The 26,234-nt window shown below is 42.0% G+C and overlaps 2 protein-coding genes across 2 annotated transcripts in view; both read left to right on the forward strand.

The window, feature by feature from the left end:
- Positions 1-26,234, forward strand: part of vcana (versican a) — a 44,688-nt gene that overhangs the window by 4,029 nt on the left and 14,425 nt on the right. The window contains exon 5 of the mRNA XM_070903834.1: positions 1,060-1,353. Within this exon, the coding sequence (XP_070759935.1) occupies positions 1,060-1,353 (294 nt within the window). The remainder of the gene's footprint in view (positions 1-1,059; positions 1,354-26,234) is intronic.
- LOC139283701 (uncharacterized) overlaps positions 4,301-26,234 on the forward strand; it is a 29,988-nt gene continuing 8,054 nt past the window's right edge. The window contains exons 1-4 of the mRNA XM_070903726.1: positions 4,301-4,343; positions 4,574-5,764; positions 11,230-11,451; positions 11,731-11,873. Coding sequence (XP_070759827.1) covers positions 4,301-4,343; positions 4,574-5,764; positions 11,230-11,451; positions 11,731-11,873 — 1,599 coding nt within the window. The remainder of the gene's footprint in view (positions 4,344-4,573; positions 5,765-11,229; positions 11,452-11,730; positions 11,874-26,234) is intronic.

Genomic DNA, 26,234 nt, shown 5'->3' on the forward strand with positions numbered 1-26,234 from the left:
CATTTTTCTGGCCTTCATTAAATCATCATTCATTAGCATTAGAATGTTAATTAATTTCCATAAATATTCACCTAGCTGCTTTAAGATGCACGCTGAGTTGAAATTTGGTGATAATCATGTAGTCTAGAAGAGTTTGGATGAAAATTAGCTTTTACTAATATATAACTATATAACAATTACCATATAAAATAGTGATGTTTGGTTGTTGATTGTGTTGAAGTTGAAAGTTTGTGGAGGATTTTATGTCTCTTGTCTGCATTTAACAGGGAAGACATTTCTGGGTGGAAAGCTTCTCCTAATCTCAATGCCATTGTAAATCAATGGGATGTAACCAACATGGGATATTTGAGACGTTACGCCCAAGACTAACTGAAAACATGTAGTCAGTCAGTCATCCTCTTAAGTAATGTTGTTTGGATTCAGTTAAGATATGGTCTTTCTGTAGTGTTTCATTTATGTTATCCTACAGGAAAAGACACATTTTCATAATTGTCATAGTGCAGTGAGCTTTCTGAAGGTATAATCCTTACACAAACTACATGAAGGAAGGAAACACAGGAGGTGTAATCTAGTTCACTCGCCCCGAGGGGAAACCTAATGTCCAGAGTACAGACACATTCATTGACAGGCCAGGCACATTGTCTGCATTGCTATCCCACCTCAGATTAATATAATGAATGAACTACTGTTGTCCTAAATATGATCGGTGGGAGATGTTTTGGGTCCGTGCCCTGCACAGCTGTGACTTTCGTCAGCTGTTTTTGGGCTATGTCTCCTCTGAAAGGTCAAAAATCTAAAAATCTGTAGCTTGAGATTACTCCAAATGTAGGCTATTTAGCTCGGTTTTCAGTTCAAATAATTAAAAATGAAATATGTAAGGACTGTCCATCTGTTAGTGATACAGCACTGATTCATGCTTTGTGGAATTGGTTAAACAGTGAATTGAGCCCTCTGCCCTGGGTAACTGCTTACTTAGAGTAATCAGATTGTGTTGCCATGTTGCCTTTGAGTTAGTGCTTTTTGTTAAGTCTTCATTGCATTTTGCCATCTATATTTCAGGTGAAGTGTACTATGCTCCTGTGACTCATAAGATGACTTTTGAGGAGGCCAGTGGAGAGTGTAAGAAGAGGAAAGCTGTCCTGGCAACCCCTGGCCAGCTCCATGCTGCCTGGCGACATGGTCTGGACAAATGTGACTATGGCTGGCTCTCCGATGGCAGTGCACGACATCCTGTTGCAGTACCCAGAATGCAGTGTGGGGGAGGCCTGCTCGGTGTCAGGACCATGTACCGCTACAGAAACCAGACTGGCTTCCCAGAACCAACTAAGAAGCTTGGAGCTTACTGTTTTAAAGGTAAACTCACCACAAGGTCTTGTTGTTAGTATTTAGTATATTTACAGTATGTCATGATGCAATGTGTTCCCTACATATGGTGGGTCATATGGTGTTGTGTTATATATATATATATATATATATATATATATATATATGTTTATATTTTGGTTTAGACAGGCAGACAGTGATTGAAGGCACAGACCGTTCCCTGTCAAAACCAGGCCTGGACTATGAGGAGCTATGATCTCATCTCCTATTAGCCTCTGCTCCCCCACCCTTTGATTTTCTGCTTCTTTGCACCACTGTACGCATTCCCACATCTGAACCAGACCAACATTTTAAAATGTTTAGAACCTGTCTCATCTTTTGTCCATTGTTCTGTTCCACTGTGTGTCTGTTTTTTGTTTTATGATTGTATAGTTTTGATGACAATAACAACAACAACATGAGCAAAGCGGAGGGCTGATTTTCTTATGAGCATTGCGTGTTACGTGACAGACTAGTCATACAGATTGCAGTGTCCAGTTGACCTCACTGTCTCACATTTTAGTTTCCCGCCCATTTCTGTTGCAACAAAATTAGCCGAGAGGAGAGTAAAATCAGAATGTGAAGTCTGTTTACTTTAAAAGCAATGGGCATGGCAGTTCTTGGTCTAATGGGGAGATTAATGACCAATAGTTTGCTTGAGTTTGTGAACAGTCAGTATCTGTCTGTGTTATCTTTATTACTTCCAGATGGGCTAATCAAGGCTCCTTAAGCTTTATCTTTATACAACCTCACTGATGATGTGAAACCAATTAAATTCAATGACATTGAGTACTATTCAAAATAGTCGACATTTTCATTATGAATTGCAATTCCACTCATGACAAATTCTAAATAAATCTGAGTAGCCAAGCTGCTGGGGATATGGAAATGTATCAGTTGTGACTTTTGTAAACTTTTTCACTTTCTGTGGACTTGCTTAGGACACACTTACGCATGCATGGAAACGACTCCTTGCTGCCAACCATGGTGATTACTAACCATGGGAAGGCAGGAGAATATAGCTCTGGATCCCTACAAATAGTGACACTTCATGGTTCACTTGAAGCAGAATTAGGCTAATCCCTCAAAATGTGAGTGTTTTTAACTAATCAGTATCCCCAGGGCAAAACCAAATGACAGATGACAGTTGCCATTTAGAGAAACAGCGAAAGTAACTAATACCACACCTGTCAGCCTTTTTAGTCTCACTATCTAACTCCCTTTTCGCCTTTCTCATCTCATTTCCGCTGTCAGAGTTTGCCCTCCGTCATTCTCACTTGTACTTATCTGAGCAGACGTTTGGATAATGGACAAAGCTACTGGTGGACTTCTAAATTCGGTCATCCTCGGTGACCCCTGACCTGGCCTTTCCATCTTTACAAATGAGAGGGTGGACAGATAAGCTGGCCCCTGCCTGGCCATTTACTGCCCCTGAGCTATGCTAACTCTCGCGGTGATAAGTCCCCATGGAGTTCAGAGGGCACACAAACAGGCCACCCTCACCTCCTGCTCTGTGTATTACATGTCAGCTCTCTCACTCCTGTTGTATTTACGCCCCTGTCTAAGTGCCTTTCAAGTACCCTTGTTTGGTGAGACTCACTCCATCATTCCCTGCTTTCCCACTCCCAAGAATATCTCAGAAATGAAATATTATGTAAACCTATGTCAGTTAGACTACACAGGAAGACTGGGAGAGGAAGTTGGTGCAGAGGAAAAAGGTTGGATAATTGGTCTTTGATTGATCTCTGGATTGGCCAGAAGAAAACAAAGGCCTCAGTAACAGCAACAGCTCAAACACATCAGTGAGATAATGCACTCCCTCTGAGAGCAGGCCCAATTTTTCCTGTTAGGGAAAAACGTGTCTCACACCTTACATCAGAGATAGTTTCATGAAGAAAGAGGGCTAGTACGTAATGGTCAACAGCTGGCTTTACACAATCTGTCTGTGCCAGCGACGAAAGCTCTCTAAAGCTGTTACACTGCTTTTTATGGGTGTGAGTAAATGAGAGAGCATGGGAGGACAGAGGGCCAGGGAGTAAGAGGCGCATTCAAGAGAAACATAAAGGAGTTAAAGGGATTTACTCATTAATAAAACCTTAAGAATAAGTAGAGAAGTTCATTAGTGAGCATTTGAAGACCATCACTGAGAGATGAAATCAGGGAGTGCTGCTCAATGACAGGACAAAATACAAGTAAACGCTCTGGACGGACTGGAGGAGAGACAGTGGACCGGGTACAGTAGAGGACAAAAATAGTCAGGGCAACTCTAACAAAACCACAACACTAGATTCCTTAAAGTTTATATGCTCTTTAGTTCCTCTGTTACAGGCATGTGAATCCTTTCAGGCAGATCAGAAAATGTTTAGAGAAACATTCAAAGTGCACTTGGTTTTTCACAGAAAATAGAACACTTTGAAAATTACCTCATCTGCCATGAGCTGATGACAAACTATCCAATTTCATGGTACAAGAGACAGACTATGAAATGGAAAATCAGCATGATAATATTGGCCTCACTAATACCTTAAGATAATTTAGGTTATTTGCCAACAATTCTAGTGCAGATAAAAACGTTGTTCCATAACTTAGCATTGGTTCCACTGTTCCTAATGACAACATTGCGTGAATGAATGTTAGTGCAGGCTATAAACAACATGAAGAGTTAAGAGAGGAAGTATTTCACTCTAAGGTTTCTAGGAAACCTTTAACTCTGGGTACTTTAATGTTAAGTGACACACTGGTATTGCAGCTGTGGCATATTACTCCTTGACTCATGTGACTCATGAGGCTTACAGTCTCACAAACTGCCTGTATATATATATATATCATAAATGTATCTGTGTAAAACACCATGAATGTCTAAAATGTTATTCAAGCGAGGTGACTGACATTTTGACAATTAGATCTTTTTAATCTTGGCATCTTCCCACACCTCAACATGGTGTCTATTCTTGAAGTGTGGATCCTGGCTATTTGGCTCAGTAATGTGGCAGATATGGCATTCTCTTTCCCACTGTGGGGATGAATGGTATTAAAATATAAAAGATTCCAGTGATGTAATTGAGGTGAGGTGACACTCCTGAGATAAAAGTGCTGGTCGCTTAGTGTCTTGACAATAATCACACTATTTATATTTAAAGGAGTAATAGTCAGACAGATGATTTTTTGCTTTTTTGCTTTTTTAATGTATGTGCTTATGTGTGTTTCTTAGGAAGGAGAGAGGTGATCAACCAGACTTCCTTTGTGGATGTGTCTGTGGAAGGAATCACCACCACCAGCATCAGCTCCACTACCTTCATCCCTTTACTGGAGAGTAGCACCACTACACTAACCCCAACACATGAAACTGTTTCAGAGGCAGAAGAGTCTCCAGTTCCTACGAATCCTCCATCTATGTTCTCTACCAGTATGGCCCCCCCTCGCCCCACTCAAGCAGGCCAAGAAGAAGAGTTAATAACAGTTGCACCTACCATCAAAGAGGAACATGAGGACACTGATGATGTAACAGCCACACCAGACTTTAACATTGAAGACTTTGCAACCAATGTGGAATTTGCTCACCACCGTGGTGACAGGTTCCCAGAACCCCAAAACACAACTGAAAGCATTGATACCACAGAGTCAGCGTCCAAGCCCTTTGATGAGACAGACGATCACTCAGTAATTGAGATCAGCACAATCCAACCTGATGTCCCCATACCAGACGCCTCTCTCATCACAGAGCCCATGTTTGCTCAGGGGAAGACTGAAGAAACTATTCTGGATTCTGGGATCACCACAGCGATGGCCTCTGACCTCACCGACACAACAGAATCAACCGAACTGACCAGCGAGGAAGTGTTCAGCTCAGAATCTACACCCTCAACCACTGGGCTTCATTCGACAACACCATTCCCAGACTATTATCCTAGCGATGATGAGATCGAGACTGGTTTTGCCATAGAGGGAACGCCTCCTTTTCAGCCACCCCAACAAGACCTCTCAGTCAGCACTAGTACTACTGCTATTATCACCACCACAGCACCACCACCAGAGACTACCAGCACTGCAACACAAACCACACCTCAAATGCAAGATGTAGAGACGCCAGCTGTTGTCAACAAGCAAGAGACCACATCTGCAGCTGCGACAGCCACCGCTGTCCTGATTGACAGTGGAACCTCAGCCGAAGATGTGACATCATCAACAAGCGTCTTTGATGAGTCCACCACTGAGTTGCCAGAGCACAGCGGTGACACCCTGACAGAGGACAGCGACACAGCGACAGAGTTTGGCACAGAGTACTTTACATCTGCTCCCATGGCTTCAGCTGTGGCTGACACGACCACCACTCCGGGTACAGTGGTTGCTGATGAACAGTCCATCCAAGTGACCACTGTCATGCCGATGCAGAATGTATCAGGTAAGACATACCAACAATACCTTAAACCTTTGAAGCTTCATTAGACATCTTTGTATTCAATGCTATTGATTCTAATTTAAGCATAATTCAGATTTGGTTGTGCAAATTGAAAATGCCATTACTTGATCCTTATTTGGCCACAGTAATAAAAAACAATCGTGTCACAACAATCATGTGGTACAAACATAGTATAGATAGTATAGTTAAATCTTTCCCCAGCATTGTTGTAGGGTGGTTTATAATAATGTTGTTGCGCTACAGTGGCTGGGAGTTGGGGGACTCTCTGCTGTCCAGGGTGCTGAAGTGGAGAGAGTTACTATACATGAGAATGTATAGTGGTGGGAGTAAACTGAGGTCACATAAACACAGAATAGGCAATGTACAGTGAGAGTAGCATCAGGATCATATCATGACTAGAATGTTTAAAAGACATGTTTAAAAACGTAATATAAAACATAGTTGACTAAGGTTGTTATAACTTTTATATCAGACTTCATTCTTTGAAGTATCAGATAGACAATGAAAGTGACTTCCAAAGCTTTTGATCAGTGGTTAATACTGTACCTCTGTATATTAATACTGTAATACTGTAAACTCATTCGCATAAAGCTAAAAGTTTCAGTTAATTTAAATTTTAGATCTCAAACCTTGAGAATGACTGAAAGAATGACGAGATGACTTGTAAACATGAATCCATTTTCATGTTTGATATTTATCTCTTACAGCCTTTGTACTTTTCAAAGTGTTTCTACTGTGATTTTTATTTAATAGTGACATTATATAATCTATATTTCTTGCTTGCTTGAGGTGACACATGGATGACTAAAATGGTCCTTTTGAGTTATGTCAATTATGTATTAGTTAGTAGACATGAGTTAAAGAAATTTAGTGAGAATTTTGAAATACACATTTAGGCCATGACTTTCAGGTCAACTGCACATGATTTCACATGCAAACAGCAGCTGCATCATTTTTTGCTCCTTTTAATTTGCTCTCCATCTGAGCTGCAAACATTGCCATGGTGACTCATTCCTTGTCTCTGAAGAGCAGCTTGTGTTGAAGGAAAGGGATTTAGTGAATTGGAAAGGATAGCAAGTGATTGAACAGGTCATTTGGCAGTTTTTGGAATTTGGTCTGGATTTGTGGTACAGTAGGCGCTAAGCCTGCCTGAGAGAGCAGCACTCCACATTATACACATTCAAACTGTTGGCGTGTCCACCAGCATTACATGCAGTGTGAGTATGTATATACATATATTATTTGCAGGACAAATAATATATGTATTTGCAATATTTCTCTCCTAGTGTGTGCATGTACCAACTTACTGACAGCCAGCCTGGCAATCACAGAGTTGTGTTGGCAGTCTACCTGAGCAAGCACAGATGCCTGTCTTCAGCATAGACTGGACAGCACCAAAAGGGGTGATGTCATCGCTAACGTAAAGTCTCCCCTCTCTGCGAGGACAGCTGGAGGCCGTCTGACGAGAGATCATAGCTGCTTTTACTGCTACATCATGTGATGTGGCTCAGCTGAGACACTCAAGCTCTCTTTCTGCCCTCCCGTTTTTTTTGTGGGAAAAGCTTGTGGAAAATATTGTGGCACAGGGAGAAGTGTGTTGTCTGGCTGCATGGTGACAAATTGCACAATAATATCAGGATGTTTAATCAGTGTCCATGTGTTTCTGATTAATTGAAGACAATTAAATTTACTGTTTACAAAGTGTTTATATGACATGTTATGACTTGAAATATTGATACTAGGAGGCGTGTCAACCACAAATGTCACAAAACAATACACAGAAACCACCAACAGCACATTCTTACTGTAATAAAATATCTATTTAATATTCAGATTACAAAGGCTTGCTAAAACGATGCTTAATGGAATAGTTTGACATTTTGGGAAATTCGATTATTCACTTTGGCAGACTGATACTGCTCTGATGTCTTTACATTAAATATAAGGCTACATCTAATGAATCTGTTATCTTTACAGATGCAAAGACTGGAAACAGGGAGAAACAGTTAGCCTGACTCTGTCCAATATTAACAAAATCCTTCTACCAGAAACTCTAAATGCCACTAATTAACACGTTATAACTTTTTGTTTAATCTGTGAATAAAATGTGTAAAAAAACTAATGTATAAACTACAGCTCGCCATTTTTTGAGAGGGTTATTATCCAGAAGAAATAGCATGTAACCCACAATAAAACAAAGCTTCTTTTTTTTTTACGCTCAATTTTTCAAAACAAAAGTGATTAGTGTTAATTAGTACGTTTTGGAGGTGCTGGTAGGCAGATTTTGTATGCATTGGACAGAGTGAGGCTAGCTGTTTCCTACTGTTTCCAGTTTTTATGCTAAGCTAAGCTAACCGGCTCCAGGGTGTAGCTTCATACTGACCAAACAGACATATAAGAGTGCTATCCATCCTCTCATTTGGTGGGGACTTTTCTAGCTTATAATGTTAGACCTGAACATACTGGTTGTGGGTCATTTGCTGGCGAAATGTAGGAGAGAGCATATGTAATTGTGGAAAAATTGTAAAATGTAATGATACACCACAAACCTTTTGGACTTCAACCAAATCTTCAATTAACGACCTTCATCCAATTCTAAAATATACTGTATATATTGATGTTAGTCACAAATACAGTGTGGGTGGTCATAAACTCATTGCTTTATAGTTCCACAAATTCCATAAAGTAGTTTTGATAAAGGTAATGTTGGTGATTATTAGGTTAGTAGCCTGATATGTAGATGGGCTTGGATTAAATAACAAATGAAAATTTAAAAAATCACCAAAATAAAAAATAAATAAGGATAATTAACCACTTGAAGCTGATTGCCAGCTGAGGTATTTATTTGTCCCATACAGCTGTGTTTGTGCTTTCTGTGGCTTTGGGAGCTTCAGCACAGCCAACTGACTAGAGTGAATGGCCTGTACGTGTGTGTGTGTGTGTGTGAGAGAGAGAGAGAGAGAGACAGAGAGAGAGAGAGAGAGTATGAAGTGTGTGTGTGGGTCAGTCAGGGGGGTCCGTTGCCTGAGTTCCCAGGCCTGGCCTGGGTTTCAAACAGGTGTCTTTCTGCAGAGCTGAGCTGGGGCAGGTGTTCATGTTTGCAACCAATAATCTTTCTCAATCACCATTTGTGGGAAATAGAGAGAGAGCGGACCAGGAAAGAGAGAGGGAGAGAGAAGTAGTGAAGTTTGTATTCCAAAGGATTTCATGTTGTTGTATGTAAATAATCTTTTTTCTCCTCTGCTTGCGCTACATTATGCAAACACTGGTAAACTATTCAGGCCCAACAGGACCAAACTGTTAATTTTAGGATTAGCTATGGCTCTGTTCTTTTTGCCACCTGCCCGATGCATAATATTGGATTCGTCAAAAGCTTGACACAATGGCTCACTCTTTTTTATTCATTAAGGACATGCAAAATAAGATTTGAATACATGTTCTTGCAGGGAGGATAGCTACATGAGTCAGAGAGATGAAGATGATTTCCAGATATGAAGGGCTGCTGTTTGGACCAGTCTTAATATGTGACATGGTCTGTTCTACAGGCATGTTATGTGGACAGTCAGTGGGTGTCATGGTTTTTTCCTCACACCAATTCCTATTTTTCTTAAAGAGAGAGGCATGGGCTCAAACCCTTTTCTTAACATCAAATGTTATAATTGACATCTGTTAGTTCATTAAATTGTGCTGTTATATAATAGGTTTAATATCTTGATAGTTGGGTTTTGTGTAGTAGGTTAACGCAACTACCTTTAAGAGGAGGTGGATTATTTCCATCCAGACAACATCTTGTTTATTTATATAAATATATAAACCCATCTGAGGCAACATAGCGTAGGTGGATGATGATAAAATTGTAACATTGCATGCTGTAAAGGGAATTGAACGCTGCTTCTGTGTTAGACTTAAAATTAAGAGCAGCTGCTGACAGCTGAAATCACTTCAGTCTGTGGACCTCCGTTTAGATAATATACAGGGAGTGGACACAATAACATGAACAATTCTACAGTATAATGCTATCCAAATGAATAGTCCTACTATAAATGTTACCTTTGTGAAGGTTTAATGTTTAATTTTTATTAAGAATTGGACATAAATGTTTTGATTCAACTCCTCTAATATTTTATTTATATGTTTTGAAATGTCTCAACAAAATGTTGAACAGTCACAACTATAGTTGCATATGTTATATGCGATATATGTGTTGTTAGCATACTGATATACTATAATTCATTTCTGTGTTGAATGGGTTATTCTTTATCAGTGAAGACAGGACTGGACCACCTTCCATGTCACTTATTTTGTAAATGATATTAATCTCTTTAGTAAATCAACAATTGCAGACTTTGTTAACGTTGTTGAAGGACTTGGCTATGTCTATGTTGAAGTGGCCTCTTGATAATATTTTCTTTTCACATCAATTTAGAATATAAATCTTAAATTATGGTTTGGATGAACTTCAGAAACCAACTCGGCCAAGGCTTTTAAATACTGTATATTGGAGAGATTTATTTGCAGTGTTTGTTTATTTCGGAACATTTTTAGGTTTAAACAATTATTTTGTCAGAATGCTCATAATATCTGTGAATGCTAAATATTTTATTCAGGGTTTTTTTCATAAGAAAAAGTAGTTCATACAGTGTGTTTCAGTGTTCAGACATATAACTACAATTAAACTTTCAGAGAGAATGTTTCTGATGTTTTTCAATATTCCAAACATTACTTTGTTTAACATATATATTAGCTTTTAGTTTCATGAGTGCACTGGCTGTTTCAGAAAAATTACATACAAAGTGGAGGATGCAGAACTGACTGATGTATTATAACGGTGATTGATGTATTACAACTTGCAACGCATAATATGATAAGTTATCTGTACATTGTATTTATAGTGTTTAAAGGGGTACTTCATCAATTTAGTATTGCACTCCCATGAGACATATGACAAAAACAAGATATTCTGACTGATTAGTTCCTTTTTGGGTCAAGTGCCAATATACTGGATCCTACACTTCCATAGATTTTTTAGTTTGCCCCTCTCTGCCTGGTAAACGTCCATGTCTTTTAAACTCGATGTCCCTGTTTGTAACACTGGCTTTTTGTTAAAAATGTGTTGTCTCCCAGCCCAAGCCGGGATAACCCCGGTGATCCCCATAAGAAGAAAACTACATTTGATGTGTTAAAATGGTGGAGTTCCCCCATACAAATAATGTTTAAATTAACCTTTCCTAAAGCTGTAAATATGCTTGTCTCCATTCTCATAAAGTGATGTATTTGGGTTTTTACACTGACAATTAAAACAGCACCTCTTAAGTGTAATGTTCTATGATAGAATGTCATACCTGTCACTCTCAGGATTTTATAAATAAAATGTCAATGTTGTTCCGCAGAGTTTTTCTTAAATCCCTGAGCTAAACTTTCACAATCTGTCCTTATTTTCTTCACAGTTGACCAGGCTCTACAGCCACAAGATTCTCAGTCTCCTCCCATACCAGTTGTGCCTGACCATCCCACCCCCTCCATAGCCGATGGTGAGCCCATCCTACAGAGTGGAGACCCAGACCTTTTCTCCCAGGCTGCTGTAACCATCACTCCAACTGTAAGCTTTATAAATGGTAAACATGAGATCACACTGGAGCCACAGAGCCCAGAAGAAAAAGAGGCCAAAGGTACCCAGATTTTGACAAATGTGACGACTCTGGGCGTAAGCAATGAAATAACCAAGGTGTTTGATTATAGTTGGACTGATCTCCCTGTTGATAGCGCCACTGAATCTACAGAGGAACCCACAGCAATACTGACCTCTACAGAGATCCCATATATTGATGAATATGACACTAATACAATCTCATTAGTTGAATCAGCACCTCCTCACATCCCTGAAGTACATGAGCTGACAACAAAAGGTCCCACACAAAAAGACACAACATCTGTTCCGACCTCAACAGTAGAGGACACAGCTACCTCTGCTGACTTTGTTCCTACAGTAACACCAGCTGAGCCACAGATCACCAAAGCAACCAAAGAAACCCAAACAATGAAGGATGATAAGGAAACCACCACTGTCATCACCACATCTGTACAAGAAGAGGTAGACGAGTCAGGGGGGACTCCCACATATGTGAAAAGTGACTCAGAAGTGACTCAGACAGAGAAGGCTAAGGACCAATCCCCTGTTACTTCTTCAACCGAACTTTACACAGTCAGAGATAAAGCTGAAACCGCAGAGAAAACAAAGAGCACATCTGCCACTCCAGCTGCTGAAGACAGCACTCCGTCTATGTTACAGACTGTGTACACTCCCTCCTCTGATGACGCTGATGGGAAAACATCAACATCTAGTGACTCACATAACTTCACTCAAGATGTGGAGGGAGGGAAAGAGACACAAACCCCAAAAGAATTTGCCTTCAGCACAACAGCTCCTTCAATATCTAGTAGTTCAGTCTCTTCTGAGCACACAGACAAGACTGACATAACAACAGCTTTAGATGTAGGCAACACTGAATCATCTGTAGCACCTACACTGGCTGAAACTTCAAAGGGTACAGTCACAAGTCAGGGGGGCAGTACAGACAGCCAAATGCTTTCCGTTTCACCTATTGAGAAAGTTGCGACTGATGCAATGTCTAAACCAGAGGAGGAGGGTTCAGGGGTTCAAACAGTAAACATGTTTACAACCAGCCCACCATCACATACCTCTGCAGGGATTGCGACATCATCTTCAAGTTTAAGCACAACAGATCAAGCTACATTTGAGAGTGAAGTAACATCACAAACAGTACAAAGAGCAGGCACAGATAAAACATCCGTTCCTGCCACTGTTGAGTCGGAAAAAACGCCAACACCCACCACTATGCATGAGGAGTGGATACAAGATGAGACAACAACTCCTCCCTCTCATGAATCCATTGCAACCACTGCTTCCCCCTTATATAGTGCTATTGAAATGATCAAGACAACTATGGCCTCATTTACTGAATATTTCAGTCAGTTCTCAACACAAAGTGCATCCCGAATGACTGAAGTGCCTGACCAAAAAGTGGATACAAGTGAGGAAACTGCCACTGGTGTCACTGATAAGGAGACTTCAATAGATCAAACTTCCTCACCTGAGGCCACCTCTACTTTTCCAGTCAGTAGCACAGTAGAACCAGATAAATCTATTTCAACCGTAGTTTCAACAGTGGAAATCTCAATTGTAACTGAGGCCACAAAACAGATACAAACTGTAACAGTGACCCCAGTAAGTGGCATTGCGCAGACAGGTTCATTGCATCCTAGCACTGTTGGACAAATTACAGAAGACCAAACATCTGGTGCGACAACAACAGGAGCTACTACAGCAGCTACCATGCTCAGCACAGAGAAATCAGTTATACGAACGAAACAAGATGAAACAGCTCATGGATCAACCACATCTAGCGCTGTAGCTCTTTCTACTTTCAACACTGAAATACCAACATCAGTATCACAAGAAATGTCAGAAATCACAACCACTCAAAGAATATCAGTTACTTCTGAAGTCAGGTCCATTTTCACACCCACAGATGAGGTGAATACTGAGGGCCAGACATTATCACCTGAAACATCAGAGAGTGGCATTACAGAAAAAACTGTAAAACCATCACAATCAGAAGTAACATTAAGGACGAGTGTTTCTTCTGACATCAGTGCGACAGACAGTGAAGTGACAAAGAAACAAACAGAGAAACCATCCAGTTCACATGAACCAGCAGTTAGTGGAATCACTGACATAGTTACCAGCTCACTGACAACAAAGGTGAGCTCTGGAGGTCAAACAACTACATCTTCTGTGTACAGCACTGAGAGACCAACAACACTGTATGAAAGGACACAAAAACCAGCAGCTTCAGTACAACCAAGCACAACTACTAAAACTGATGTGGAAGAGACAGTCTCAATACGAACTTCTACATATGAAGAAAGCTCAGGCAAACAGACAACTGAAATGTCAAGTACAGAGAGCGCTGTCACGGGTCAGACAGAAAGGCTGTCGGACTCTACAATGACTGACAAGTCCGAGAACAGTTCTGTTTTCACTTCAACAAATGCAGAAGGGTCGGGTGACAAAATCCCAGACATGTCTACTCAGACATCTTTTGTCCCAGAAACATCATCTCTGTACAGCACTAACGCACTAGAAGCAATGTCGCCTGGAACAACAGAACGTCTTGAAACAGATATGACAAAAATGCCATCATTTACAGGTGAAACATCGGTTTCTTCAATATCTGATAAGACACTAACCAGCTCAGTAACAATGTCTTCAAGTTTGGCTACTGTTATATCATCCACTGGTACAGATGTTGATGATGATGTTATTAGCAGTAAGCCAACAATGGTGGAATCCATTCCTTCAATCAGTGGATCAACCATGAGCCCTGAAAAAGAATCATTGTCATTTCCCACCACTGCTGATCGGGAAAGTTCTGAAGATGCAAGTGTTGATTTCACTCGAGAATCATTGATTTTGGCAACCACGCTCTCCTCAGTGTCAATCACAGAGACTCCATCAGTGACAGCATCACGCGAAATTGAAACAAGTGACACTTCAAAAACAGCATCTTCATACAGTACTCAGAAACCAACATCAATATCAGCTGAACCAAAAGAGGCTGTAATCACAAGTCAGACCGATGGAGCACCAGTAACACTAGAGAAAAGTTCTACTTTCCCAACACCAACAACAGATGAAGAGAACTCCGGTAAACAGACTACAGAGATGTCCAGCGAAGACACCATAGCTCTTACAGTCTACTCATTGTTTAGCACAGAGAAGCCAACTGCACTGACAGTTACAGAACAAGACAGTGCTTTTACAAGTTTGACAGAAGGCCCATCAGTAACTATTTTGACTGGGAAGATGGAGGAAAGTTCTGTTCTGACACCAGCAAATGAAGATGGCTCAGGTTACCAAACCCCAGACTTGTTCACTCAGACCTCCTCTGTCACAGCTAAATTGTCTCTCTACAGCACCGAGGTCCTGACAGAAATATCTCCTGTTAGAGCATCTACTGTTTCAGACACTGAGGATGAAGTTAAAAGTGCTGAAACTACAGAGTTAGAGTCCAGTACTTCGTTCAGTGAATCAACTACAAAACCGGAAACATCGTCATTCCTCATTACCACATATACAAAGAGTTCTGGAGACAGCACTGCCGATTTCACTGAAGAGTCAATTATCACAGCAACGGCTGTCTCTTCAATGTTGAGTACAGAGTCACCATCAGTCACATCATCACATGAAACTGAAACAAGTGATACTTCAAAAACAGCTTTGACTGCAGCTTCATCACTCTACAGTACTGAGAAACCAACATCAATGTCATCTGAAACACAAGAGGCTGTAACCACAAGTCAGACTGAGGAAGAATCAGTAACACCAGAGACAAGTTCCACTTTCCCAAAAACAGATGAAGAGAGCTCAGGTAAACAAACACCTAAAATCACAGATACAGAGAGTCCTGGAGACAGCACTACCGATTTCACTCAAGAGTCAATTATAGCAGCAACTACAGTCACCTTATTGTCTATCACTGAGACTCCCTCAGTGACAGCATCACATGAAGCTGAAACAAGTGATACTTCAAAAACAGCTTTTACAGCAGCTTCATCACTCTTCAGTACTGAGAAACAAACATCACTTTCACCTGAAACAAAACAGGCTGTAACTGCAAGTCAGACAAAGGGAGCATCAGTAACACCAGACACAGGTTCTACATTCCCAACACCAACAACAGGCGAAGAGAGCTCAGGTGAACAGAACACAGAGATGTCCAGTGTAAACAGCACAGCTACTACAGCCTCCTCAGTGTTTAGCACAGAGACGCCAACAGCACTTCCAGTTAAAGAACAATACAGTGCTGTCACAGGTCAGACAGAGAAGCCCTCAGTTTCCTACATTACTGATGAGACCGAGTACAGTTCCACTCTCACTCTAGCAGATGAAGATGGTTCAGGTGATCAAACCCCTGACATGTTTACTCAGACTTTGTCTGTCACAGGTACATCTTCTCTGTACAGCACTGATGCACCAACAGCAATGTCACCTGGAACAACAGAGAGTTTTGAAACAGAGAAGACAAAAATGCCATCACTTACAGAAGAACCATCGGTTTCTCCAATCTCTCATGAGACACTAACAAGCTCGATAACAGACTCTCCAAGTCTGGCCTCAGTTATATCATCCACTGCTACAGACTTTGATGGCGATGTTATTAGAAGTAAATCTACAATGGTGGAGTCCATTCCTTCAATCAGTAGATCAACCATGAGCCCTGAAACAGAATCATTGTCATTTCTCACCACTGCTGATACTGAAAGTTCTGAAGACAGCAGTGTTGATTTCACTACTGTGTCCTTGATTTTGGCAACCACTCTCTCCTCACTGTCAATCACAGAGACTCCATCAGTGACAGCATCACGTGAAACTGAAACAAGTGATACTTCAAAAACAGCTTTTACTGCAGCTTCAGCACTCTACAGTACTGAGAAACCAACATCAATGTCATCTGAAACACAAGAGGCTGTAACCGTAATTCAGGCTGAGGAGGCGTCAGCAACACCAGAGACAGGTTCTACTTTTCCAACACCAACAACAGATGAAGAGAGCTCTGGTGAACAGACTACAGAGATGTCCAGCAAAGACACCACAGCTCCTATAGCCTCCTCATTGTTTAGCACAGAGAGGCCAACAGCATTGCCAGTTACAGAACAAGACAGTGCTGTTACAAGTCGAACAGAAAGTCCCTCAGTAACCCTTTTTACTGGGAAGATGGAGGAAAGCTCTGTTCTGACTCCAGCAGATGAAGATGGCTCAGGTTACCAAACCCAAGACTTGTTCACTCAGACCTCTTCTGTCACACCTAAATCGTCTCTCTACAGCACTGAGGCACCAACAGAAATGTCTCCTGTTACAGCATCTGCTGTTTCACACACTGAGGATGAAGTTTTAACTACTGAAGCTACAGCGGTGGAGTCCAGTCCTTCATTCAGTGGATCAACCACAAAACCTGAAACATCATCATTTCTCATTACCACAGATATAGAGAGTTCTGGAGACAGCACTGCCGATTTCACTGAAGAGTCAATTACCATTGCAACCACTCGCTCCTCAGTGTCAATCACAGAGACTCCATCAGTGACAGCATCACGTGACACTGAAACAAGTGATAGTTCAAAAACAACTTTTACTGCATCTTCATCTCTCTACAGCACTGACGCACCAACAGCAATGTCACCTGAAACAACAGAGAGTTTTGAAACACCGAAGACAAAAATGCCATCACTTACAGAAGAACCATCAGTTTCTACAATCTCTGATGAGACACTAACAAATTCGATAACAGACTCTCCAAGTTTGGCCTCAGTTATATCATTCGCTGTAACAGACTTTGATGACAACGTTATTAGAAGTAAGCCTACAATGGTGGAGTCCATTCCTTCAATCAGCGGATCAACCATGAGCCCTGAAACAGAATCATTGTCATTTCTCACCACTGCTGATACTGAAAGTTCTGAAGACAGCAGTGTTGATTTCACTAGAGAGTCCTTGATTTTGGCAACCACTCTCTCCTCAGTGTCAATCACAGAGACTCCATCAGTGACAGCATCACGTGAACCTGAAACAAGTGATACTTCAAAAACAGCTTTTACTGCAGCTTCATCACTCTACAGTACTGAGAAACCAACATCAATGTCATCTGAAACACAAGAGGCTGTAACTGCAGTTCAGACTGAAGAGGCGTCAGTAACACCAGAGACAGGTTCTACTTTTCCAACACCAACAACAGCTGAAGAGAGCTCCGGTGAACAGACTACAGAGATGTCCAGTGAAGACCCCACAGCTGCTACAGCCTCCTCATTGTTTAGCACAGAGAAGCCAACAGCATTGCCAGTTACACAACAAGACAGTGCTGTGACAAGTCGTACAAAAAGCCCCTCAGTAACTCCTTTTACTGGGAAGATGGAGGAAAGCTCTGTTCTGACTCCAGCAGATGAAGATGGCTCAGGTTACCAAACCCAAGACCTGTTCACTCAGACCTCCTCTGTCACACCTAAATCGTCTCTCTACAGCACTGAGGCACCAACAGAAATGTCTCCTGTTAGAGCATCTGCTGTTTCACACACTGAGGATGAAGTTTTAACTACTGAAACTACAGCTGTAGAGTCCAGTCCTTCATTCAATGGATCAACCACGAAACCTGAAACATCATCATTCCTCATTACCACAGCTACAGAGAGTTCTGGAGACAGCACTGCCGATTTCACTGAAGAGTCAATTATAACAGCAACTACTGTCTCTTTAACGTTGACTACAAAGTCATCCTCAGTCACAGCATCACATGAAACTGAAACAAGTGATACTTCAGAAACAGCTTTTACTGGATCTTCATCACTCTACAGTACTGTGAAACCAACATCAATGTCACCTGAAACACAAAAGGCTGTAACTACAAGTCAGACTGAGGAAGAATCAGTAACACCAACGCATACTTCTGCTTCCCCAACAACAGATGAATACAGCGCAGTTAAACAAACAACTGACATCTCCAGTGAAGACACCACAGCTCCTACAGCCTCCTCATTGTTTAGCACAGAAACGCCAACAGCACTTCCAGTTAAAGAACAACACAGTGCTGTCACAGGTCAGACAGAGAAGCCCTCAGTTTCCTACATTACTGATGAGCCAGAGCAAAGTTCCACTCTCACTCCAACAGATGATGATGGCTCAGGTGATCAAACCCCTGACATGTTTACTCAGACTTCGTCAGTCACAGGTACATCTTCTCTCTACAGCACTGACACACCAACAGCAATGTCACCTGGAACAACAGAGAGTTTTGAAACACCGAAGACAAAAATGCCATCACTTACAGGAGAACCATCGGTTTCTCCAATCTCTGATGAGACGCTAACAAGCTCGATAACAGACTCTCCAAGATCGGTCTCAGTTATATCATCCACTGTTACAGACTTTGATGATGACGTTATTAGAAGTAAGCCTACAATGGTGGAGTCCATTCCTTCCATTAGTGGATCAACCATGAGCCCTGAAACAGAATCATTGTCATTTCTCACCACTGCTGATACTGAAAGTGCTGAAGACAGCAGTGTTGATTTCACTAGAGAGTCCTTGATTTTGGCAACCGCTCTCTCCTCAGTGTCAATCACAGAGACTCCATCAGTGACAGCATCACATGAACCTGAAACAAGTGATAGTTCAGAAATAGCTTTTACTGCAGCTTCATCACTCTACAGTACTGAGAAACCAACATCAATGTCATCTGAAACACAAGAGGCTGTAACTGCAGTTCAGACTGAGGAGGCATCAGTAACACCAGAGACAGGTTCTACTTTTCCAACACCAACAACAGATGAAGAGAGCTCCGGTGAACAGACCACAGAGATGCCTAGTGGAGACCCCACAGCTCCCGCAGCCTCCTCATTGTTTAGCACAGAGAAGCCAACAGCATTGCAAGTTACAGAACAAGACAGTGCTGTTACAAGTCGTACAGAAAGCCCCTCAGTAACTCCTTTTACTGGGAAAATAGAGGAAAGCTCTGTTCTGACTCCAGCAGATGAAGATGGCTCAGGTTACCAAACCCAAGACTTGTTCTCTCCGACCTCCTCTGTCACAGCTAAATCGTCTCTCTACAGCACTGAGGCACCAACAGAAATGTCTCCTGTTACAGCATCTACTGTTTCACACACTGAGGATGAAGTTTTAACTACTGAAACTACACCTGTAGAGTCCAGTCCTTCATTCAATGGATCAACCACGAAACCTGAAACATCATCATTCTTCATTACCACAGATACAGATAGTTCTGGAGACAGCACTACCGATTTCACTGAAGAGTCAATTATCACAGCAACTACTGTCTCTTTAATGTTGAGTACAAAGTTACCCTCAGTCACAGCATCACATGAAACTGAAACAAGTGATACTTCAGAAACAGCTTTTACTGGATCTTCATCACTCTACAGTACTGAGAAACCAACATCAATGTCACCAGAAACACAAAAGGCTGTAACTACAAGTCAGACTGAGGAAGAATCAGTAACACCAACGCATACTTCTATTTCCCCAACAACAGATGAATACAGCTCAGTTAAACAAACAACTGACATCTCCAGTGAAGACACCACAGCTCCTACAGCCTCCTCATTGTTTAGCACAGAAACGCCAACAGCACTTCCAGTTAAAGAACAACACAGTGCTGTCACAGGTCAGACAGAGAAGCCCTCAGTTTCCTACATTACTGATGAGCCAGAGCAAAGTTCCACTCTCACTCCAACAGATGATGATGGCTCAGGTGATCAAACCCCTGACATGTTCACTCAGACTTCGTCTGTCACAGGTACATCTTCTCTCTACAGCACTGACACACCAACAGCAATGTCACCTGAAACAACAGACAGTTTTGAAACACAGAAGACAAAAATGCCATCACTTACAGGAGTACCATCGGTTTCTCCAATCTCTGATGAGACGCTAACAAGCTTGATAACAGACTCTCCAAGTTTGGCCTCAGTTATATCATCCACTGTTACAGATTTTGATGATGACGTTATTAGAAGTAAGCCTACAATGGTGGAGTCCATTCCTTCAATCAGTGGATCAACCATGAGCCCTGAAACAGAATCATTGTCATTTCTCACCACTGCTGATACTGAAAGTGCTGAAGACAGCAGTGTTGATTTCACTAGAGAGTCCTTGATTTTGGCAACCGCTCTCTCCTCAGTGTCAATCACAGAGACTCCATCAGTGACAGCATCACATGAACCTGAAACAAGTGATAGTTCAGAAATAGCTTTTACTGCAGCTTCATCACTCTACAGTACTGAGAAACCAACATCAATGTCATCTGAAACACAAGAGGCTGTAACTGCAGTTCAGACTGAGGAGGCATCAGTAACACCAGAGACAGGTTCTACTTTTCCAACACCAACAACAGATGAAGAGAGCTCCGGTGAACAGACCACAGAGATGCCGAGTGGAGACCCCACAGCTCCCGCAGCCTCCTCATTGTTTAGCACAGAGAAGCCAACAGCATTGCCAGTTACAGAACAAGACAGTGCTGTTACAAGTCGTACAGAAAGCCCCTCAGTAACTCCTTTTACTGGGAAAATAGAGGAAAGCTCTGTTCTGACTCCAGCAGATGAAGATGGCTCAGGTTACCATACCCAAGACTTGTTCTCTCCGACCTCCTCTGTCACAGCTAAATCGTCTCTCTACAGCACTGAGGCACCAACAGAAATGTCTCCTGTTACAGCATCTACTGTTTCACACACTGAGGATGAAGTTTTAACTACTGAAACTACACCTGTAGAGTCCAGTCCTTCATTCAATGGATCAACCACGAAACCTGAAACATCATCATTCTTCATTACCACAGATACAGAGAGTTCTGGAGACAGCACTACCGATTTCACTGAAGAGTCAATTACCATTGCAACTACTGTCTCTTTAATGTTGAGTACAAAGTTACCCTCAGTCACAGCATCACATGAAACTGAAACAAGTGATACTTCAGAAACAGCTTTTACTGGATCTTCATCACTCTACAGTACTGAGAAACCAACATCAATGTCACCTGAAACACAAAAGGCTGTAACTACAAGTCAGACTGAGGAAGAATCAGTAACACCAACGCATACTTCTATTTCCCCAACAACAGATGAATACAGCTCAGTTAAACAAACAACTGACATCTCCAGTGAAGACACCACAGCTCCTACAGCCTCCTCATTGTTTAGCACAGAAACGCCAACAGCACTTCCAGTTGAAGAACAACACAGTGCTGTCACAGGTCAGACAGAGAAGCCCTCAGTTTCCTACATTACTGATGAGCCAGAGCAAAGTTCCACTCTCACTCCAACAGATGATGATGGCTCAGGTGATCAAACCCCTGACATGTTTACTCAGACTTCGTCTGTCACAGGTACATCTTCTCTCTACAGCACTGACACACCAACAGCAATGTCACCTGAAACAACAGACAGTTTTGAAACACCGAAGACAAAAATGCCATCACTTACAGGAGAACCATCGGTTTCTCCAATCTCTGATGAGACGCTAACAAGCTCAATAACAGACTCTCCAAGTTTGGCCTCAGTTATATCATCCACTGTTACAGATTTTGATGATGACGTTATTAGAAGTAAGCCTACAATGGGGGAGTCCATTCCTTCAATCAGTGGATCAACCATGAGCCCTGAAACAGAATCATTGTCATTTCTCACCACTGCTGATACTGAAAGTGCTGAAGACAGCAGTGTTGATTTCACTAGAGAGTCCTTGATTTTGGCAACCACTCTCTCCTCAGTGTCAATCACAGAGACTCCATCAGTGACAGCATCACATGAACCTGAAACAAGTGATAGTTCAGAAATAGCTTTTACTGCAGCTTCATCACTCTACAGTACTGAGAAACCAACATCAATGTCATCTGAAACACAAGAGGCTGTAACTGCAGTTCAGACTGAGGAGGCATCAGTAACACCAGAGACAGGTTCTACTTTTCCAACACCAACAACAGATGAAGAGAGCTCCGGTGAACAGACCACAGAGATGCCTAGTGGAGACCCCACAGCTCCCGCAGCCTCCTCATTGTTTAGCACAGAGAAGCCAACAGCATTGCAAGTTACAGAACAAGACAGTGCTGTTACAAGTCGTACAGAAAGCCCCTCAGTAACTCCTTTTACTGGGAAAATAGAGGAAAGCTCTGTTCTGACTCCAGCAGATGAAGATGGCTCAGGTTACCAAACCCAAGACTTGTTCTCTCCGACCTCCTCTGTCACAGCTAAATCGTCTCTCTACAGCACTGAGGCACCAACAGAAATGTCTCCTGTTACAGCATCTACTGTTTCACACACTGAGGATGAAGTTTTAACTACTGAAACTACACCTGTAGAGTCCAGTCCTTCATTCAATGGATCAACCACGAAACCTGAAACATCATCATTCTTCATTACCACAGATACAGATAGTTCTGGAGACAGCACTACCGATTTCACTGAAGAGTCAATTATCACAGCAACTACTGTCTCTTTAATGTTGAGTACAAAGTTACCCTCAGTCACAGCATCACATGAAACTGAAACAAGTGATACTTCAGAAACAGCTTTTACTGGATCTTCATCACTCTACAGTACTGAGAAACCAACATCAATGTCACCTGAAACACAAAAGGCTGTAGCTACAAGTCAGACTGAGGAAGAATCAGTAACACCAACGCATACTTCTATTTCCCCAACAACAGATGAATACAGCTCAGTTAAACAAACAACTGACATCTCCAGTGAAGACACCACAGCTCCTACAGCCTCCTCATTGTTTAGCACAGAAACGCCAACAGCACTTCCAGTTAAAGAACAACACAGTGCTGTCACAGGTCAGACAGAGAAGCCCTCAGTTTCCTACATTACTGATGAGCCAGAGCAAAGTTCCACTCTCACTCCAACAGATGATGATGGCTCAGGTGATCAAACCCCTGACATGTTCACTCGGACTTCGTCTGTCACAGGTACATCTTCTCTCTACAGCACTGACACACCAACAGCAATGTCACCTGAAACAACAGACAGTTTTGAAACACCGAAGACAAAAATGCCATCACTTACAGGAGAACCATCGGTTTCTCCAATCTCTGATGAGACGCTAACAAGCTCGATAACAGACTCTCCAAGTTTGGCCTCAGTTATATCATCCACTGTTACTGATTTTGATAATGACGTTATTAGAAGTAAGCCTACAATGGTGGAGTCCATTCCTTCAATCAGTGTATCAACCATGAGCCCTGAAACAGAATCATTGTCATTTCTCACCACTGCTGATACTGAAAGTGCTGAAGACAGCAGTGTTGATTTCACTAGAGAGTCCTTGATTTTGGCAACCGCTCTCTCCTCAGTGTCAATCACAGAGACTCCATCAGTGACAGCATCACATGAACCTGAAACAAGTGATAGTTCAGAAATAGCTTTTACTGCAGCTTCATCACTCTACAGTACTGAGAAACCAACATCAATGTCATCTGAAACACAAGAGGCTGTAACTGCAGTTCAGACTGAGGAGGCATCAGTAACACCAGAGACAGGTTCTACTTTTCCAACACCAACAACAGATGAAGAGAGCTCTGGTGAACAGACCACAGAGATGCCTAGTGGATACCCCACAGCTCCCGCAGCCTCCTCATTGTTTAGCACAGAGAAGCCAACAGCATTGCCAGTTACAGAACAAGACAGTGCTGTTACAAGTCGTACAGAAAGCCCCTCAGTAACTCCTTTTACTGGGAAAATAGAGGAAAGCTCTGTTCTGACTCTAGCAGATGAAGATGGCTCAGGTTACCAAACCCAAGACTTGTTCTCTCCGACCTCCTCTGTCACAGCTAAATCGTCTCTCTACAGCACTGAGGCACCAACAGAAATGTCTCCTGTTACAGCATCTACTGTTTCACACACTGAGGATGAAGTTTTAACTACTGAAACTACACCTGTAGAGTCCAGTCCTTCATTCAATGGATCAACCACGAAACCTGAAACATCATCATTCTTCATTACCACAGATACAGAGAGTTCTGGAGACAGCACTACCGATTTCACTGAAGAGTCAATTATCACAGCAACTACTGTCTCTTTAATGTTGAGTACAAAGTTACCCTCAGTCACAGCATCACATGAAACTGAAACAAGTGATACTTCAGAAACAGCTTTTACTGGATCTTCATCACTCTACAGTACTGAGAAACCAACATCAATGTCACCTGAAACACAAAAGGCTGTAACTACAAGTCAGACTGAGGAAGAATCAGTAACACCAACGCATACTTCTATTTCCCCAACAACAGATGAATACAGCTCAGTTAAACAAACAACTGACATCTCCAGTGAAGACACCACAGCTCCTACAGCCTCCTCATTGTTGAGCACAGAAACGCCAACAGCACTTCCAGTTAAAGAAAAACACAGTGCTGTCACAGGTCAGACAGAGAAGCCCTCAGTTTCCTACATTACTGATGAGCCAGAGCAAAGTTCCACTCTCACTCCAACAGATGATGATGGCTCAGGTGATCAAACCCCTGACATGTTTACTCGGACTTCGTCTGTCACAGGTACATCTTCTCTCTACAGCACTGACACACCAACAGCAATGTCACCTGAAAGAACAGACAGTTTTGAAACACCGAAGACAAAAATGCCATCACTTACAGGAGAACCATCGGTTTCTCCAATCTCTGATGAGACGCTAACAAGCTCGATAACAGACTCTCCAAGTTTGGCCTCAGTTATATCATCCACTGTTACAGACTTTGATGATGACGTTATTAGAAGTAAGCCTACAATGGTGGAGTCCATTCCTTCAATCAGTGGATCAACCATGAGCCCTGAAACAGAATCATTGTCATTTCTCACCACTGCTGATACTGAAAGTTCTGAAGACAGCAGTGTTGATTTCACTAGAGAGTCCTTGATTTTGGCAACCACTCTCTCCTCAGTGTCAATCACAGAGACTCCATCAGTGACAGCATCACGTGTACCTGAAACAAGTGATACTTCAAAAACAGCTTTTACTGCAGCTTCATCACTCTACAGTACTGAGAAACCAACATCAATGTCATCTGAAACACAAGAGGCTGTAACTGCAGTTCAGACTGAGGAGGCATCAGTAACACCAGAGACAGGTTCTACTTTTCCAACACCAACAACAGATGAAGAGAGCTCTGGTGAACAGACTACAGAGATGTCCAGTGAAGACACCACAGCTCCCGCAGCCTCCTCATTGTTTAGCACAGAGAAGCCAACAGCATTGCCAGTTACAGAACAAGAAAGTGCTGTTACAAGTCGAACAGAAAGCCCCTCAGTAACTCCTTTTTCTGGGAAAATTGAGGAAAGCTCTGTTCTGACTCCAGCAGGTGAAGATGGCTCAGGTTACCAAACCCAAGACTTGTTCACTCAGACCTCCTCTGTCACAGCAAAATCGTCTCTCTACAGCACTGAGGCACCAACAGAAATGTCTCCTGTTACAGCATCTACTGTTTCACACACTGAGGATGAAGGTATTCATTCTGAAGCTACAGCGGTGGAGTCCAGTCCTTCATTCAGTGGATCAACCACAAAACCTGAAACATCATCTTTTCTCATTACCACAGATATAGAGAGTTCTGGAGACAGCACTGCCGATTTCACTGAAGAGTCAATTACCATTGCAACCACTCGCTCCACATTGTCAATCACTGAGACTCTATCAGTGACAGCATCGCGTGAGCCTGAAACCAGTGATAGTTCAAGAACAACTTTTACTGCATCTTCATCTCTCTACAGCACTGACGCACCAACAGCAATGTCACCTGAAACAACAGAGAGTTTTGAAACACCGAAGACAAAAATGCCGTCACTTACAGAAGAACCATCGGTTTCTCCAATC

Source organism: Enoplosus armatus, chromosome 4, assembly GCF_043641665.1.
Source record: "Enoplosus armatus isolate fEnoArm2 chromosome 4, fEnoArm2.hap1, whole genome shotgun sequence".
Lineage (NCBI taxonomy): Eukaryota > Metazoa > Chordata > Actinopteri > Centrarchiformes > Enoplosidae > Enoplosus > Enoplosus armatus.